The sequence below is a fragment of the Megalobrama amblycephala genome, linkage group LG1 (genome assembly GCF_018812025.1).
Source record: "Megalobrama amblycephala isolate DHTTF-2021 linkage group LG1, ASM1881202v1, whole genome shotgun sequence".
NCBI lineage: Eukaryota > Metazoa > Chordata > Actinopteri > Cypriniformes > Xenocyprididae > Megalobrama > Megalobrama amblycephala.
In genome coordinates, this window is record NC_063044.1 from 25861058 (window position 1) to 25878648 (window position 17591).

Here is a 17591-nt window from a genome sequence, read left to right on the forward strand (position 1 = left end):
TTTTAAATTGTAATAATATTTCACAATATTACTGTTTTTACTGTATTTTTAATTAAATAAATGTAGCCTTGGTGAGCAGACGAAACTTCTTTTAAAAACATTAAAAATCTTAGTGGTTCCAAACTTTTGGACTGTACTGTAAATAATATGTAATATGTTGCATATTTTTAGCTAAATGCTCCTCTCGAGAGTTCATTTTTCTAGCTGACTAATGAGATTATGGTCGCTGAATATGTTTTTCGGAGATAAATGTGATGTTACGTGACATTGTTTACAAGCTGTTATTAACATCTTTCCGCAGTTGAAACACTGAACAAGCCTATGAGACATGATACGGATTTCGTCGAGTTATACTGTATCTTTTAACATACCTTCAGATGTTCATTCATGTTTATTTCACGCTGTAACTGGAGGAGAGGATCGGTTCATGCTGCCGCTTCTCTTCAACTGAAGCACGCCACATTACAGAGCGCCAAAACAGTATTTATCAAACGCATCTCTTTCAATGGGGCCAAGATTTCGATTAAATTTCATATTTAAATCACCAATGAAATCTTACAACAATCTCCTAATGTGCCATTTCAGCTCCCTCTTGTGACTGAATATGAAAACACATATAATCTTACAACACCCTCGTGTTGTCATGACACTGGGTTGAAATATGGATGATCTAGAAAATATGTTTGTGCGAAATGTACTTAGCCGAGTAGCCTACCTTTTTTCCTTAAAACCAGTCAGTGGCAGATTAACGCACCGGAGGCCAATTTAAGTAGATAAATAAAAAAGAGAAGAGGGGAAACATGCAAAAAATAAAGACATGTATGCAGCTATTACTCATATCGTAATAATAGTAAGCAAATAATAAAATATAGGGCCTATCACTTATGTTATGCAATGTTGCTTGCTATGCTATTACACAATGGGCAACAATTCACATTTCTGTCCAACTAGCTTACATAACCAGACAATAAAATGTGATTTTGTAGCAATGTAAGTTTTTTAAACAAACGTAATATTGTAAAGTTGTGCAGTTTTGGGGGATTTATGGTATTTTTGTTATTTATTTGCTTCAATTTGTAATAATTTTTTGTTAAATCCACTTTAAAAAACATCTACATTTCACAATTTCATTCGGAGCAAATGATTCGTAAAGATTGGAAGCGGTATTTTGAAATCGCCCATTACTAGATATGGTTGAATAAAGTCGTTATTTAGGTTTTTTTTTTTTTTTTTGGCGCACAAAAAGTTTTCTCGTCACTTCATAACATTAAGGATGAACCTGTCACAGAGTCACAGCCAGCACCATCAGCACCAGATCTTCACACACTGAGTTCTGATCACCTGCACCTCATCACCAGACACCCTTAAAAGACGCTCACTCCCTGCACTCAGTGTCTGGTCTCGTCAGACTTACATGGACTCCTTACCTGTTACTTACCTGCGTCTTCCTGTGGCTTCCTCCCTTGTCTTCATGTCTTCACTCTTCAACCCCTCACCAGATATCCAGACTGTATGCCCTCCATTTCCATACCCTGGCCTGGCAGCCGCTGGCGGTTGGAATGTAATGGCTCTGATAATTGCTTTTCATCAGGGCTTGAATAACGATGTCAAACAACTCATGGTCGTGTACAGTGATACTATGGGCTTGGAGAGCCTGATTCAGAAAACCATCCGTGTTGCCCAGCGCTTCTCTGGTAAAACATTAGTAATGTGCTAGAAAACATCTTCGAGTAAAATCTTCAAACTTCAAGCTTTTCAAAGTGACTTCAAACTTTCAGAAAAGGCTTTGTCAAGCCAACATCACAGTTTACTCTTCTAGTTTCCTCTTCATGCATCATATTTGAATCAGGTTATTAATGTCACTCCTCTCAGATTGTGATGTATTTCCACACATTCAGATCTCCAGAACACACCAAGTTTGTGGGAAGCTTCAAAACCAAACAGGACTTCATGGATCCGATTGAAGTGATCTATCGCAGCGCCATGAGAGGAAAACTGATCGTCCGAAGCGCGATAGACCCGAGAAACATTCCCAAATATGATCTGCTGTACCACGACATCTAGCAGCAGTAATGGAGTCACTGATAGAGACTAAAGTGAGCTTTCAGATGTGTGTCTGAGCGAGAGGATGGAGAGTTTCCTGTGGAAACGACTGAATGAACTATTTATTACGCCACACTTGACAAACACTGACCTGTAGAAGATTCATGACCATTTTTTTCTATTTAAGGTATTTTGTAACACTTTTTGAATTATCCCTAATTTATCTAAAGCTGTAATAATTGTTTTCACAATAATACAGACATTATTCATATACATTATGCAGTTGTTTATTGCTTTTAAGATTATGGTCATATTTCCAACCCTAATAAGTGATCATGTTATTAAAGATGGACTAGCCTTAGTAAGATACCAAATTAAACTTTGTGCATTTTGTTTGTTTTATTGTCATGTGTGACTAACATAATATGGTAAATGTGCTTTAATAATAACAAAAAACATTTTTTGCAAATTTCTGGAAATCACCACCCCAAAATCTGTCATTTTAATCACAAAATATATAGTGAAATCCTGGAGGGACTGTCTATATCAATACTTTTATGGTGTGTATGATGATTGATTTTTGACCCTTTGACCTACATTAATTATTTCAACGATCACATGACTGAACAATAATGAAGGAGTTAATGATTGTATTGTTGCACTTTCATATCAGAAATTGCTGAGCAAACAAACTATCTGCAAAATCTGATAATATTTTCTTATGTGTTCTGTGTTAAATAATGTCTCGGCTTAATATTGTAAAGCAGTAATTTTATATTTTTACAATATTATTTCCTGTATTATTTTCCAATATTGATATCCCCTGATGAACAACGTTCTCTGTGATATTTGTCCTGTAATGTTAATTATAGGCACAAAAATACCTTGTTATTTCAATTAAATATTTTTAAATAGCATTTATGTTTCTGTATTGTGTTATATTTTGTTAGAAAGTGTTTGTTGTAAGCCATGATTAATGTTTAGTTCATTAAAAATGTTATTGTACATTTTTTTTAGCATGGAAAGAATTTGCCAAGTCATAATTTAAAGAGTTTTTAATTAATTAATGTATTTATTTATTTTATTTCTATATGTGCATTTCTGATTTTTTTTTTTTATTAAAACTAAAAATTAAAAAAAAATCTTATCTTTAATAAAATCCCTGTCTTTATTTTAACTTAATCTTATTTTATTCTAATCTTAATCTTTACTCTGAGTCTGAGAGTGAAAAGGGTCGATGGAAACAACAGATGGCAGTAATGCTTTACTAAAGTTTCAGATCCAGTGTGAAGAAGAAGAAGAAGAAGAAGAAGAAGAAGAAGAATCTCCTTCAGGATTTGTTTCTCTCAGGGTGTGTCTCAATCAGCTCCCTTGTTCAGTAGTCAGGGCACTGATCAGGGAGTCGGCCATTTTAAGGGCTGTCTCAATCGCAAAATCGTTCCAGTGCACTGAAGCATTCATTCATTCATTGCCTTCGCTATCCTGTGCACAATCCTGTGTACTGTAGCCCGTGGGATGTGAAATGTGTTTGCCACTACTCTGTATGATGTTGCGCTCGCTAACCACTACACAAACACAGACACCTGGATCTCAAGTCTCCATCCTTGGTCAGAAGGACGGCGGAGAATTTGAATAAGGCTGAACAGTGATTGTCTTGACCGCGACGCCGCTTCCTTCCATTGTATTGAACTGAAGCCAAAATGGGCAGATGAATGGGCGCTGACACGTTACGCAATACGTCAAAAAAAAAAAAAGTTTGGAGCCTGGGCATGCGCAGAAGGAATCGTCAGTGGAGCCGGAGGCGGAGTCGCGATATCAAACTTCCGCCCAGACGACGGCGTCATCATTCATGTATTTTAAATAGACTATAAAAATTATATACAATTTAAAATTCTACCTATAAAATAATAGGCTATTCTGTTTCTAGAGCAATAATATTTTTGAGACAGCAAATTCAGTAGATAAACTCAATATAATATGCCACTAGAAACAACTCTAGATCGTCAGAAACGGTCCTGCCATTTTAAATAAAGTTAAACTAACGTTACAGGAGATCGATTGCTGTAATTAGAGTAAGCTATCATTAGTTTTGTCCTGCTAATTATTATTTTATACCCATAAAAATAATAAGTAACTGCCAGATAACGATCACCTGCTTTTTCCCGACATGGTTAACATTAGGTGTGTTATCTTAACTAATAACATTTATTTATTAGCTTATAACGCCCACATTTGATGTTACAGAAAAAAAGTTAAGTGATCCGTCAGATCCTGTAGGTCGGTTAGGACAGTTTACTGCTGAACAACTCATTTTGTTGGTGTTAAATAACAAAGAAATCGAAAATTAACAGTTAGTTAATACATCTTCAATCTCCCCTCGAAGCTCCGACAGTCCTCAAACAAGCTGTCAATCAACTGCGAATCATGACGACACGCCCCGTTTTTATAGCATCAAATTGCTAGCTAAAATCTAAATCATCACAAAAACGAACAATTGAATATATATCAGTGTGATAACAACTACCTTAAATGACCAAAGCCATCTTTCAGAAAGTTTTATTTGAAGCAGAATTTATTTTTAGGTTTTCACTGAAGTCTCATTCGACTGCATTGAGAGGGCGGGGTTTATGACCTGTACTGCATCCAGCCTCCAGGGGGCGATCAAAGAGCCCGTGGCTTCACTTTTCAGAATGTATGAGACACACCCGGTCTTGACACCCTGAAATCTGCTTTCAAGTCACTGGTGCCATCTAGTGATGGGAAGTTCGGATCATTTTACTGACTCGGACTTTTGAGTCTCGTTCAACAAAATGAACGAATCTTTTTTCGAGTCATTTCGTTCATTTCGTTCATTTTAGCAAAATGTAATTAAAATGTTACGTGTTACTTCCCCAACACATCTACTACTTATGCAAACGTTGATCCCACTACAAACAATACAAAACTACAATGCTATAAGATTCAGAAATGATTAATTCATTACCTGGGTCTTCAGTTTATGACAAGCTGATTAAGCTCACCTCACCTCTTGTCTGACAAGTCTTCGGGTTTAAGTCATTCCTTAATGACGTGACAGGCAGTCCCATGCTAAACCAATGCATTCTGAGCCGGAAAGAGAATTGATTAGTTCTCTTCATGAGTCTTTCGGGTTTTGAGCATAGACAGTAAAAGAAATGGACACAGCGACCCCATTGGAACTCAATTGAGACAAGTGAAGCCCATTTTTAGCGATTTTTAGCACTTCCGTTTCTGACGCGCAGACTCAAACTAAGCTTGATGACGTCGGCAACCTGTCTGACAGATGTAAATCTTCTAGTAGCTGTGCGTGCAAACTGCCATCGTTAATCTTGCAGAGACGGCGAGCTTGAGCGGGGAGTTCTTCGGCGTGAGTGAGCAGGAGTAAGTATTCTGATTAATTATTTTGTATAGTATTTTAAAATGTAACGCCAGTACGCCATATTAAGTTAATGCATACTATTGCCTGCGAGCTTCTCCTCCTGTCTGTACGGTAATTTCTCTACTGTGCGACAGAGAGTCGAGTGGTTATGACGCAATCGTTAGCCTATTTTTACAAAAACTGTATCTACGGGGCCATAATGTAACATAGAAGGTAATGGAGCCCTTTATACATTGTCGTGTATCTTTAGAAATAAATAATGGACAAATGGAGTGTTTAAACGCCTCAGATGTAAAGTTATTCACTGTCAAAGTGACGCCAAAATGAATGGGAGTCAATGGGGATGCTAACGCAAGTGAAGTTCTGCTACAAGATGGCGGCACCCGGCCGACTTCAACTTCCGGTCGACTTCCTTGGGCACTGGTTTTGAGTCGTTCCTTAATCACGTGACAGACCCATACGCTATTTCTGACATTTCTGTCACTGTTTTTGTTACTGAGGATCTGTGGTGTGTTATTATAAATAAATAAAGCCCTGTTATAAATAAAATATTGATTAATTTATCTTTTTGACTGTCTATCTGTAAATAAACACTAGGCTATATAATAATATAATAATCCAAGCCTACAATACAAAGTATTTATAGCCTAGTTTGTTCATTTTTACTCCAATTTTGAGTTTGCTGTTATAATAATTGCTTTTCCTAGGCAGACTTGACATATTGGTCTAGTATAAGAAGATTGCTCAAAAAGGACATAATGACATAAATTAAAAGCAAATAACATTTTGAATTTGAATTATTAATGTTAGTTTAAAACATCAAGGTTATGATAACTTCAGCTTTAACAGTTGTAACACAAACTCAAACAAAACTGGAGAGTTAACGTTATTTACTAATAAATATAATGTGCATGGGTCACACAGCATAGTGTATGGGTCTGTCACGTGATTAAGGAAGGACTCAAAAACCCGAAAGACTCATAAAAAGAACTAATCAATTCTCTTTCCGGCTCAGAATGCATTGGTTTAGTGTATGGGTATGTCACGTGATTAAGGAACGACTCAAAACCCGAAAGACTCATGAAGAGAACTAATCAATTCTCTTTCCGGCTCAGAATGCATTGGTAGCGTATGGGTCTGTCACGTGATTAAGGAACGACTCAAAACCCGAAAGACTCATGAAATGAACTAATCAATTGAATCATCAGGTGAACTACTTCTAGCAGTACAGAACCTGTAGAATATTGCACATGCGCGACTGAACGAATCACCCCCCGAGACGACTCGTTCTTCCCGAGTCACATAAAAGATTCGTTCAAAATGAACGAATCGTTCAAGAACGACACATCACTAGTGCCATCAAACAACCTGTTTAACACAGGGACTCGTTCGTTCAGCTGCAAGTATCTATTTGTCCTAGTCTGGAAAAAATAAATCACACCAAACCTGTTTCAACCTGAGTTATGTATTGTAAATAAAAAAAAAATTAAATGACATTAAACTTGTTTTCCTGTCATTTTGTAACTAACACAATGGGTTCAGCAAGAGGACTGTAGTGGGTAGAGACAGTAACATTTTGATAATTGATAATTTGAGTTGTTTGTAACACTTGTTTTGTGTGTAATGTAACAGTTAAAAATGGAAATTAAGAATTTGGTTGAGGTAAATATATTCAGTACTATCTGGGACCCACTAGGTGTCAGTGAACATCAATATAATGGTACTTAATTTTCATCATACCGCTCGTTTTTTAATATACGACAGAACTTCACGCCGGTATCTTCGCTTCCTTACTCCTGCTGCCCTTCTCCTTACACGGCGCTTAATTAAGGTAAGAAGTACGTAAAATATTATAAATGAGAACATTTTTTGTAAGAACCAGAGCCAGCCAGAGTGTGCTTAAGGAACGTAAAAGTGCTTAAGGTGGCTCGTGCATTTATCTATAACCACCATTTATCTATAACCAGCAAAATAACCAGCAAGACACAAATAGAAGTTTCAAAGAGCGCAATTTATTACATTTAAGCATAACGTAACAATCTTCTCAACAATTAATAATCGGCTGAAATGTTGCAAGTTTGTTCAGTTTCACTTTGAGCACTTAGCATTAGCTGTTCTTCATTAGCATATCATGAAATTGTTCAAGTTCTCCACTTTCGCAATTGCTGTTTTGTTTACTTAAAGTTTTTTAAAGACACAGACGCTTTTTTAAGCACATGTAACAGCACATTCAGTAAAAACACCTTCATTCAAAGCAGCATTTTAAAATCTGACAGACAGTCGGAGCAGTTGTTCACTTGTTCACTCATTCTGTAACTGCTGTATAGAGCATGTCAGTTTAGTGACTATATCAGCAAGAGTCAACAACAACTGGAGAAATATCATATTCACACATGGAAATATGATCCTAAAATAAGTATTTAAAACAAAATAAAAACACTGAACCATGTTTCTCTGTCAAAATATCTGTAATGTTTTTGTCTGTTAGCTCTTTTGTCTTGATTCTTGATGTGAGTTTAATCTCTGATTGATGTTTGTGTTTGTTCTGCAGTGTTTGGAGATTATGGAGATGAAATGAAGACAGTGTCAGTGCAGAAGGGAGATTCTGTCACTCTAGGCCCTGGTGTTACTGAAATGCATAGAATTACTAAGATACAGTGGAAGTTTGAAAATGATGTCATTGCTGAAATCTTTGGAAATGACAATAAGATCTCATATCGCCTCAAAGACACTGAGAGATTCGGAGACAGACTGAAGCTGGATAATCAGACTGGATCTCTGACCATCAACAACATGAGATTCACAGACTCTGGAGATTATGAAGCACAGATCGAACACAACACTGAAGGGCTCTCATATAAGAGATTCAGTGTGACTGTCTCAGGTGAGGACACTTTTATTATTTGAATAAGTTGTTTTCAAGTTTGTTCTTCATAACAGTTTCACAGTATCACACTCATGCTGTTGATCTGAATGTAATCTCAGCTGTGATTGGGCCGCAGGTGATCACATGACTGAAACTCAGAACAGAAACTAAACATTTCACACACAGTACGGTTAGATATCTTTTTTAGTTTCATTCCACTAGAGTTAATATTTACAAATCTATTAATTTTCACCATCATTGGTGAGAAACTTTAGTTTTAAAGTAATGACTGAATAATTCAGATGATGTAATATTATAGGGCTCAAATTATGAACTATAAATGAAATGAAATAAATAACTGTACAGTGACGTCATACTGTAACATTCAGAGAGCAAAACTTCTTCCCCAGACCTTTAATTAGATAAAACAGGTTTTTGTGAATTGTCTAAAATGACTGAATGTTTATATGTTATTAAATAACAATCATTAACATTAAGATCTACTTATCAGATCTTCAGTCAGGTTATAGAGCTGATGTTTATAGAGTTTGTTATAGATCAGACTCATTCACACTAATGACTGTCTGTCTTTATCTGTTCCTGATCTAGGTCCGTCTCCAGTTCTGACAGAAGGTCCATCTCCAGGTGCTGTAGCAGGAATAGCTGTTGTTGTTCTGTTGGTGTTTTCTGCTGCTGCTGCTGCTGCTGCTGCTGTTTATTACTATCGACGCAGAATCTGTCATCCAAAATGTTTATTGGGTAATTATTACATCTCATATAACAAGAGAAAATTTAGCCTTATTATAAATGTATAATGTCTTTTCCATTTTAAGTATATATATAATATATATATTTTTTTAACCACAAGTTCTGATTGTGAGTGTCTGTGATGTAGTATTATGCTGCTGCAACTGCATGATATTAATATCATAATTACTAAATCTGTCTTTTTAAAATGCTGAATTTACAGCCACACTGATCATGTGTTTGTTCATGTTGAGTTATTCATCTGCTATTGAATCTCCATAAACTATTGTATATAGCACCAGCTGGACTAAAATCACAATCCTGCGGCCCTTCGGCCATTTTGAATTTTATCTGGACTGCTTTTGCTCTTCATAGCCAGACTGAGAGAATAATAATGAGAGTGTTCGTACATCTACTGTAGTCAATGAATCTATCACCTCTTACCTGCTCATTAGTTTTAGTTATTTATGCACACTTAAAGGGTTACTGTAGGCAAAAAATGTCATCTTACGGAGCACTTTTCTATGCAACAATCAAAATAAACAATTAAAACTGTCAAAAATAAAGCACCATAATAGTATCATAATGATTGATGGTAATTGGCATTGGTTGTTTTTGTTGTGAAACATGACACAAACTGTACATAAAGTTATCAAATAAGTTAAATGATGATGATGAAATGATGTGAAAACTGCTAATGATTATTTCTCTGTGCTGACAACACTACTGACAAAAATGGACAAAATTACGACTCTTGATGAATCCAAAACCAAGAAAGTTTAAATCTTAAAGCTGAAGGCAGCAAGTGCCAAAGTGTAGACTATTTTTATGCAGTTCAAATTAAAATAAATCATTTTTTAATATGTCTCACTTAATTCTATTCAATATTACGGTAACACTTTACAATAAGGTTGTATTAGTTAACATTAGTTAATGCATTAGTTAACGTTAACTAACCATGAACAACACCTCTGTTCAGCATTAGTTAATGTTTGTTAACGTTAACTCACGCATGTATTAATGCATCTATTCATGTTAACAGTGCAATTAGTTAACATTATTAATGCATTAGTTAACATTAACTAACCATGAACAACACCTCTGTTCAGCATTAGTTAAACTTTGTTAACGTTAACTCACGCATATATTAACGCATGTATTCACGTTGACAGTGCAAGTCGTTAACATTAGTTAATGCATTAGTTAATCATTGTTAACATTAAATCATGCATATATTAATGAATCTATTCATATTAACAGCGCAAGTAGTTAACATTAGTTAATGCATTAGATAACATGAACTAATCATGAACAATGCCTCTTATTTAGCCTTAATGTTTTAAGGTTAACTTACTGTACTTACATTAGTTTATGTAGCAGTTGACACATTTCTAACTCTCCACTCACTTACACTAAAATAAGGTAAAAAATACCATTGTGTACCTTATCAGCATTATTTATTAACAAGGCATTGATTTGGGCTGTAAATATAATTACGAAGTGCAAACCATCTGAACATTAACAGATATGTTGTTCATGTTTATATGCATTTTACTATCATTACTTACATTCAACAAAGCATTTATTAATGGAATTTGTGAACCTTATTGTAAAGTGTACACTATTTCATCATTAACTGATGAGTTACTAACATTTGTAGACCCTTTATTAACATGACTTACCATTAACAAAGCATTCATTAATGAAATTAAACGATATTTTGAGCCAATAATCCACACCTACCCATAAACCTACCCATAACCATTTCTTGGTTTTCTTGGTAAATCTCCGTACAGTTATAAATAAAAGAATAAGAGACAAGCGTAATCACTTCACAATAATTTATTTTTTTGCAAAAATGTCAAAAGTTGTACCGAAAGTACGTTAGTTCAAATGATGATGAGTTGCAGTCGCAGTCCTCTCTGGCGGTAATAGTTTTAATAGGGTACAGAGCAGAATTTAAGATAATAATCCATGAAAATATGATGAATCCGGCTTCTCTCCGTGAAGGCGCGCACTCAAATGTCAATCCACTGAAACACGGCATGTCGCAATCTGTGACGAAGCAGGTGAGAACCAATGAGCGTTTGATATCAGTGCCGTAAACCATGCCGTAACGGATCTCGTGGGCGCGCGCGACTTTTTAAAATTTGAATCATAGCGAGCGCGGGCTTTGACTATGACGGTCGCTGCTGAGAATGAAGATGAAGAACGACGGAAAAAACGCAGAATTTGGATATGTTCCTTACAAACATATGGATTATAAAGATTTGGAGTACAGCGAACAAATAAAGTTGATGTGATTTGTGAATTTATGTTGTGCTTTGGTGTGTCTTATGCATTGTCAGTCACTGCATAGGAGAAAACGCCTCACAGCAAACAAACTAAATATTACAAAATGGGTAAACAATTAGACATTTTATTTTTCATTTAAATGCTTTGTTAATGGTAAGTCATGTTAATAAAGGATCTACAAATGTTATTAACACATCAGTTAATGATGAAATAGTGTACACTTTACAATAAGGTTCACAAATTCCATTAATAAATGCTTTGTTGAATGTAAGTAATGATAGTAAAATGCATATAAACATGAACAACATATCTGTTAATGTTCAGATGGTTTGCACTTCAGAATTATATTTACAGCCCAAATCAATGCCTTGTTAATAAATAATGCTGATAAGGTACACAATGGTATTTTTTTACCTTAATTTAGTGTGAGTGAGTGGAGAGTTAGAAATGTGTCAACTGCTACATAAACTAATGTAAGTACAGTAAGTTAACCTTAAAACATTAAGGCTATTTACAGGCATTGCCCATTATTTCATATTATCTAATGCATTACCTAATGTTAACTACTTAACACTGTTAACATGAATAGATGCATTAATATATCCGTGAGTTAACGTTAATAAACATTAACTAATGCTGAACAGAGGTGTTGTTAATGTTAATTAATGCATTAACTAATGTTAACGACTTGCACTGTCAACGTGAATACATGCGTTAATATATGCGTGAGTTAACGTTAACAAAGTTTAACTAATGCTGAACAGAGGTGTTGTTCATGGTTAGTTAATGTTAACTAATGCATTAATAATGTTAACTAATTGCACTGTTAACATGAATAGATGCATTAATACATGCGTGAGTTAACGTTAACAAACATTAAATATAGCTGCGAGCAGCGATGGCGGGCCCAAGCCCGGTGGCACCGCCACCCCGGTGGCTTCAGGGCAACTGTGCACAGCGGGCAATAGGCATTTAAAACGGTTAAACATCAAAGGACTATGTCAAATTCGCTCCACATTTACTGCACTACAAGGTGCTGCTATAGAGCCCCTCCTCCCTGCCCATTTTCAAAGTATTACATGTGCCAAGTTTAACATTATTCTGATGAATTTTGAAGCAAATCAGGTAAAAATAAGAGGGTGATCTCAATGTATGCTAAAAGTGACACATTTTCTGCTTCCAGTTGGTGGCGCTATTACTTTGAATCACAATAGTCACATCCATGTGATCAGCCTTGTACAACGAAGACTAAGCCGAAGTTTCATCAAAATCAATTAATGTATGCAGAAGTTATAACACTTTGTTTCCCTTTTCTTGCCATAAATTCGTTGCCTCGCCACGGCCAAACCGTTTGAGATATCCAAAATCCGTTTGCAATTAAACAACTTCAATGTGTTAGCAACAAGTTAAAAAAAGTTTGGTGTAAATTGGATAAACCCTGTAGGAGCAGTAGTATAAAATTCATAGCCTGTTTTTTCAAAAAATTAACATTCAAACCAAAATAGCTGACTTCCTGTTGGTCGGAGCTAATGAATGTAAATTAGAAAATTGTCCGGCTTGATGAGAACAATATGTGTACCGAGTTTGGTGATTGTAGGAAAAACTAACCCCCCCACTTTTGTCAAAAGGTGGCGCTACTGAGCCCCTCCACCACGCCCATTTCTATGGCTTTGTCCATGTCTACTGGTTGACAATATTGATGTGTGTGTCGAGTTTCATGCAATTTGAAGCATGTTAAGAGCCTCAAAAACACTCAAGAATATTATTACAGTTTGACCTGTTGCCATGGCAACAATATTTCAAATATCAAAAATCCTGTCATAGGTCTACATCTGCTGTGTATTGACATTACACTGATGAAGTTTGAAGCAAATCAGGTAAAAATAAGAGGGTGATCTCAAAACATTTCAAAAAGTGATACACTTCCTGCTGCCAGTTGGTGGCGCTATAACTTTGACTCACAATAGTCACATCCATGTGATCAGACTCCTATAACGAACACACTCGTGAAGTTTCATAAAGATCAATATATGTATGCAGACGTTATAACACATTTCCTGTTTCCTTTTTCTCGCCATAAATTCGTTGCCTCGCCACGGCCAAACCGTTCGAGATATCAAAAATCCCTGGCAATTTTTAATCATCAGTGTCTTGACTTCATGCTGACCGAGTTTGGTGGCGATCGGATTAATCGTCTAGGAGGAGTATATCAAATTCCAGAGCATGCGTTTTTCAAACAACCCTTAATAGCTGACTTCCTGTTGGCGTGGTGTTTAACTTAGAGCACGAAAGTTGTTCGGCCCGATGAGGTCTATATGTGTACTGAGTTTCATACTAATACGTGCAAGCGTGTTTAATATATGGACCAAATTTTCAGACTTTTTTCAAGGGGGCGCTGTCGAGCCCCCCTGCCACGCCCGGGTACCAGCCTCTCCGGCGTCCTAATGGCCGCGGATTCCAATGTGTGTGCCAATTTTCAAGAGTTTTTGAGCATGTTAAGGCCCCCAAAAAGCCCCGGAAGACGGAAAAAAAATAAAAAAAAAAAAAAAAAAAAAAAAATAATAATAATCCTTAGAAGAACAAGAGGGCCCTGCGCGAATTTTCGCTTGGGCCCTAACTAATGCTGAACAGAGGTGTTGTTCATGGTTAGTTAACGTTAACTAATGCATTAACTAATGTTAACTAATACAACCTTATTGTAAAGTGTTACCTATTACTTTAGTGCAATTCAGAGTAAAATGTGGAATTGTGGGGGCCTGAGATCCTGACTTTGCTTGAGGACCCCAAAATGATAAACCTGTTGATAGATTGCAAATTGCACAGAAATATGTCTACCATAACTGATGTTAAATATATATATATATAAACAAACTTTAATTAATTCTTATTTAGAAAAATTAATTCACATGATGAAAAGATTACTAGAAACATGAAGATTCACACAGTTCTTCTGTGTTGATGTTCATCTTCAAACTCACTTATAATCTCTTATAGTCTCTGTTTCTGTGTTTCTGTGACAGATGAAGAGAAGACTGAATCCACCAAAGAGGGAGAATCTGTCGCTCTAAAGACTGATACTGAAAAACAGACAGACAAAGAGAAACTGAAGCTGGATCATCAGACTGGATCTCTGAAAACCACAGACTCTGGAGATTATAAACTACAGATCGAACCCTGCAGCGAAGGTACAGACAACTTATAACTCATATAGATGTCTAATGAAGCTCAAACTAACACTGTTCTCTTTCTGTATGCTGCTGTCACAGATGAAGTGAACACTATATTTGTGAAGGAGGGAAACCATCTGACTCTAAACCCTGATACTGAAGTACAGAGAGATGATGTGAAGATGTGGATGTTTGGAGATCAAGACAGTCTCATTGCACTAATGTCTAGATCGTCCAGAGAGACATTTGATGGTCCTGATGGGAGATTCAGAGGCACACTGAAGCTGGATAAGAAAACCGGATCTGTGACCATCACAAACATCAAAAGCAAACATTCAGGATGTTACAAACTACAAATCAGCAGCAGCAGAGGAACCAAATACAAGAAATTCAAAGTTATTACACATGGTGAGTAGTTGGACATGCTGCCAAAACTCTGAAGATCCAGAAAGGTCATAAAGTCAAAAACATTTAATCCAAGTCTTATGAAGAGATATGATTGCTTTGATGACGAACAGATTTAATTTAGACTTTTATTCACATATAAACACACAGCATAAATCAGTACTTTTAAGATTTTTATCTTAATTTAAGATTTTTGAGGTGTTTCAAAAATGAATTCAACAATCTAATTTTTAAGAATTTTCAATTCTTCTAGACTATAACTGACCTCCACATCTTCTCTAATTTCTATGATTGTCTCTTTATTTTCCTTTCAGGTTCCAGAGGAAAAAATGCAAATGAAACTTTAGATATTCAACTGTTGAGTGAAGAAGATCCGGATAGAGCAAGAGTTCAGTACGTTAAGGCTTGTCCATAAGTGCACTATGAAGTGCACATGTCATTTCATACAGGTTTGGATTGACATGAGAGTGAGTAAATTACAAGTTTTAATTTATCAGACTGTATATAAGACAGTTCATGACCATCAAGTGCCACATTCAGTGAGTCGACGTCAATGACAAAAGACGGTCATTGCGACACTGTAAAGTGATGGCGCTATGGAGCCATGTGCCTTTAAACTGTTTTAATATGTTCAACGTTAAATTATCAGCTCAGAAAATACACTAATTTGACTAGAAACACTGGAGACCGGAAATGTAAAGCATCCTTCCTGTTACAAGTCAGTAATAATTATGCTTAATAATTATGCTTATTATGTTATTCAAACAAATGTCCTGACGAGGACCTCGGTTCATGAGTCTGGAGGACTGTTTTTTAAATTTTTTTGGAGTTTGCAACAGATGCATCAGTCCAAAGACATTCAGGATTGTTCAACTGGAGTTACTACATTTGAGTTTAAATGTGAATGTGTTTTTCTATGTGTGAGAGTCTTGTGATGGACTGTTTCTCTGCCTTTGGGACAGACTCCAGCGTCCCTACAACACTACAGAGGACAAGCCGTTTGGAGAATGGATGAATCTAAATGTAAAGTGCCTTTATATTCACTCTGAAGCACTTGACTGATGAACTCTGCCTTACTGCACTTCTACCAAAAATGCATTTTTTTGCACATTTGTTCAACGCTAGTATTAAAGAACCATTGAATTATTCACTTTCTTGTATTATCCCCTCGAGAAGTCATTTGAATACATGTTCATAAATGGTATAAAATGTTCATGGCCTTCATTTATCAAATGATCGTATGTCAGAAAACTGCGCGTATGGTCGTTTCCACTCAAAATTTATCAATATGGACGTGAGCGGTGGCTACGATCAAATCTCACGTCAGGTCTCAACTGTCGAGTCGATGAGGCCTTCACAGGGATTGGTAAGTTTCGTCAGGGCGTGAAGAAATATAGAGCTGAGTATCATCAGCATAACAATGAAAACTAACGCCATGCTTCCTAATGATATCTCCCAAGGGTAGCATGTACAGGGTGAAAAGCAACGGTCCTAGTACTGAGCCTTGCGGTACTCCATATTTAACTTGTGATTGATATGACCTCTCTTCGTGTACTACTACAAACTGATAACGGTCAGATAAGTATGATTTGAACCATGACAATGCAGTTCCACTAATGCCAACATCATTTTTGAGTCTATTTAGAAGAATATTGTGATCAATAGTGTCAAATGCAGCACTAAGATCCAGTAACACTAATAGAGAGATACAACCACGATCTGATGATAAGAGCAAATCATTAGTAACTCTAATGAGAGCAGTCTCAGTACTATGGTACGGTCTAAATCCTGACTGGAAATCCTCACAGATACTATTTCTTTCTAAAAAGGAACATAGTTGTGATGAAACTGCCTTTTCTAGTATTTTTTTGAAAGAAAAGGTAGATTCGAGATCGTCCTGACTAATTCTCTAGGATCAAGTTGTGTTTTTTTTTAATTATAGGTTTAATAATAGCCAGCTTAAAAGTTAGTTGTAAAGTAGTGAGTGTAAAGCTTGTATAACAGTGTAAATCCACTCAAAATAACTCAACACACAGCCATTAATGTCTAAACCGCTGGCCACAAAAGTGAGTTCACCCCTAAGTGAAAATGTCCAAATTGGGCCCAAAGTGTCAATATTTTGTGTGGCCACCATTATTTTCCAGCACTGCCTTAACCCTCTTGGGCATGGAGTTCACCAGAGCTTCACAGGTTTCCACTGGAGTCCTCTTCCACTCCTCCATGATGACATCACGGAGCCGGTGGATGTTAGAGACCTTGTGCTCCTCCACCTTCTGTTTGAGGATGCCCCACAGATGCTCAATAGGGTTTAGGTCTGGAGACATGCTTGGCCAGTCCATCACCTTTAACCTCAGCTTCTTTAGCAAGGCAGTGGTCATCTTGGAGGTGTGTTTGGGGTCGTTATCATGTTGGAACACTGCCCCTGAGGCCCAGTCTCTGAAGGGAGGGGATCATGCTCTGCTCATTCATGGTTCCCTCAATGAACTGCAGCTCCCCAGTTGCCGGCAGCACTCATGCAGCCCCAGACCATGACACTCTCACCACCATGCTTGACTGTAGGAAAGACACACTTGTCTTTGCACTCCTCACCTGGTTGCCGCCACACAGGCTTGACACCTTCTGAACCACATAAGTTTATCTTGGTCTCATCAGGCCACAGGACATGGTTCCA

The 17591-nt window shown here is 36.6% G+C and overlaps 1 protein-coding gene across 1 annotated transcript; it reads left to right on the forward strand.

Annotated features, from left to right (window-relative positions):
* The first annotated feature begins 7131 nt into the window (after window positions 1-7131).
* Window positions 7132-16070, forward strand: LOC125265801. The gene is made up of 6 exons (XM_048186298.1): window positions 7132-7271; window positions 7992-8324; window positions 8916-9065; window positions 14369-14533; window positions 14615-14923; window positions 15235-16070. The coding sequence occupies exons 2-6, from the start codon at window positions 8015-8017 to the stop codon at window positions 15333-15335; spliced, it is 1035 nt and encodes a 344-aa protein (XP_048042255.1). The 5' UTR covers window positions 7132-7271; window positions 7992-8014; the 3' UTR covers window positions 15336-16070.
* The last annotated feature ends 1521 nt before the right edge of the window (window positions 16071-17591 follow it).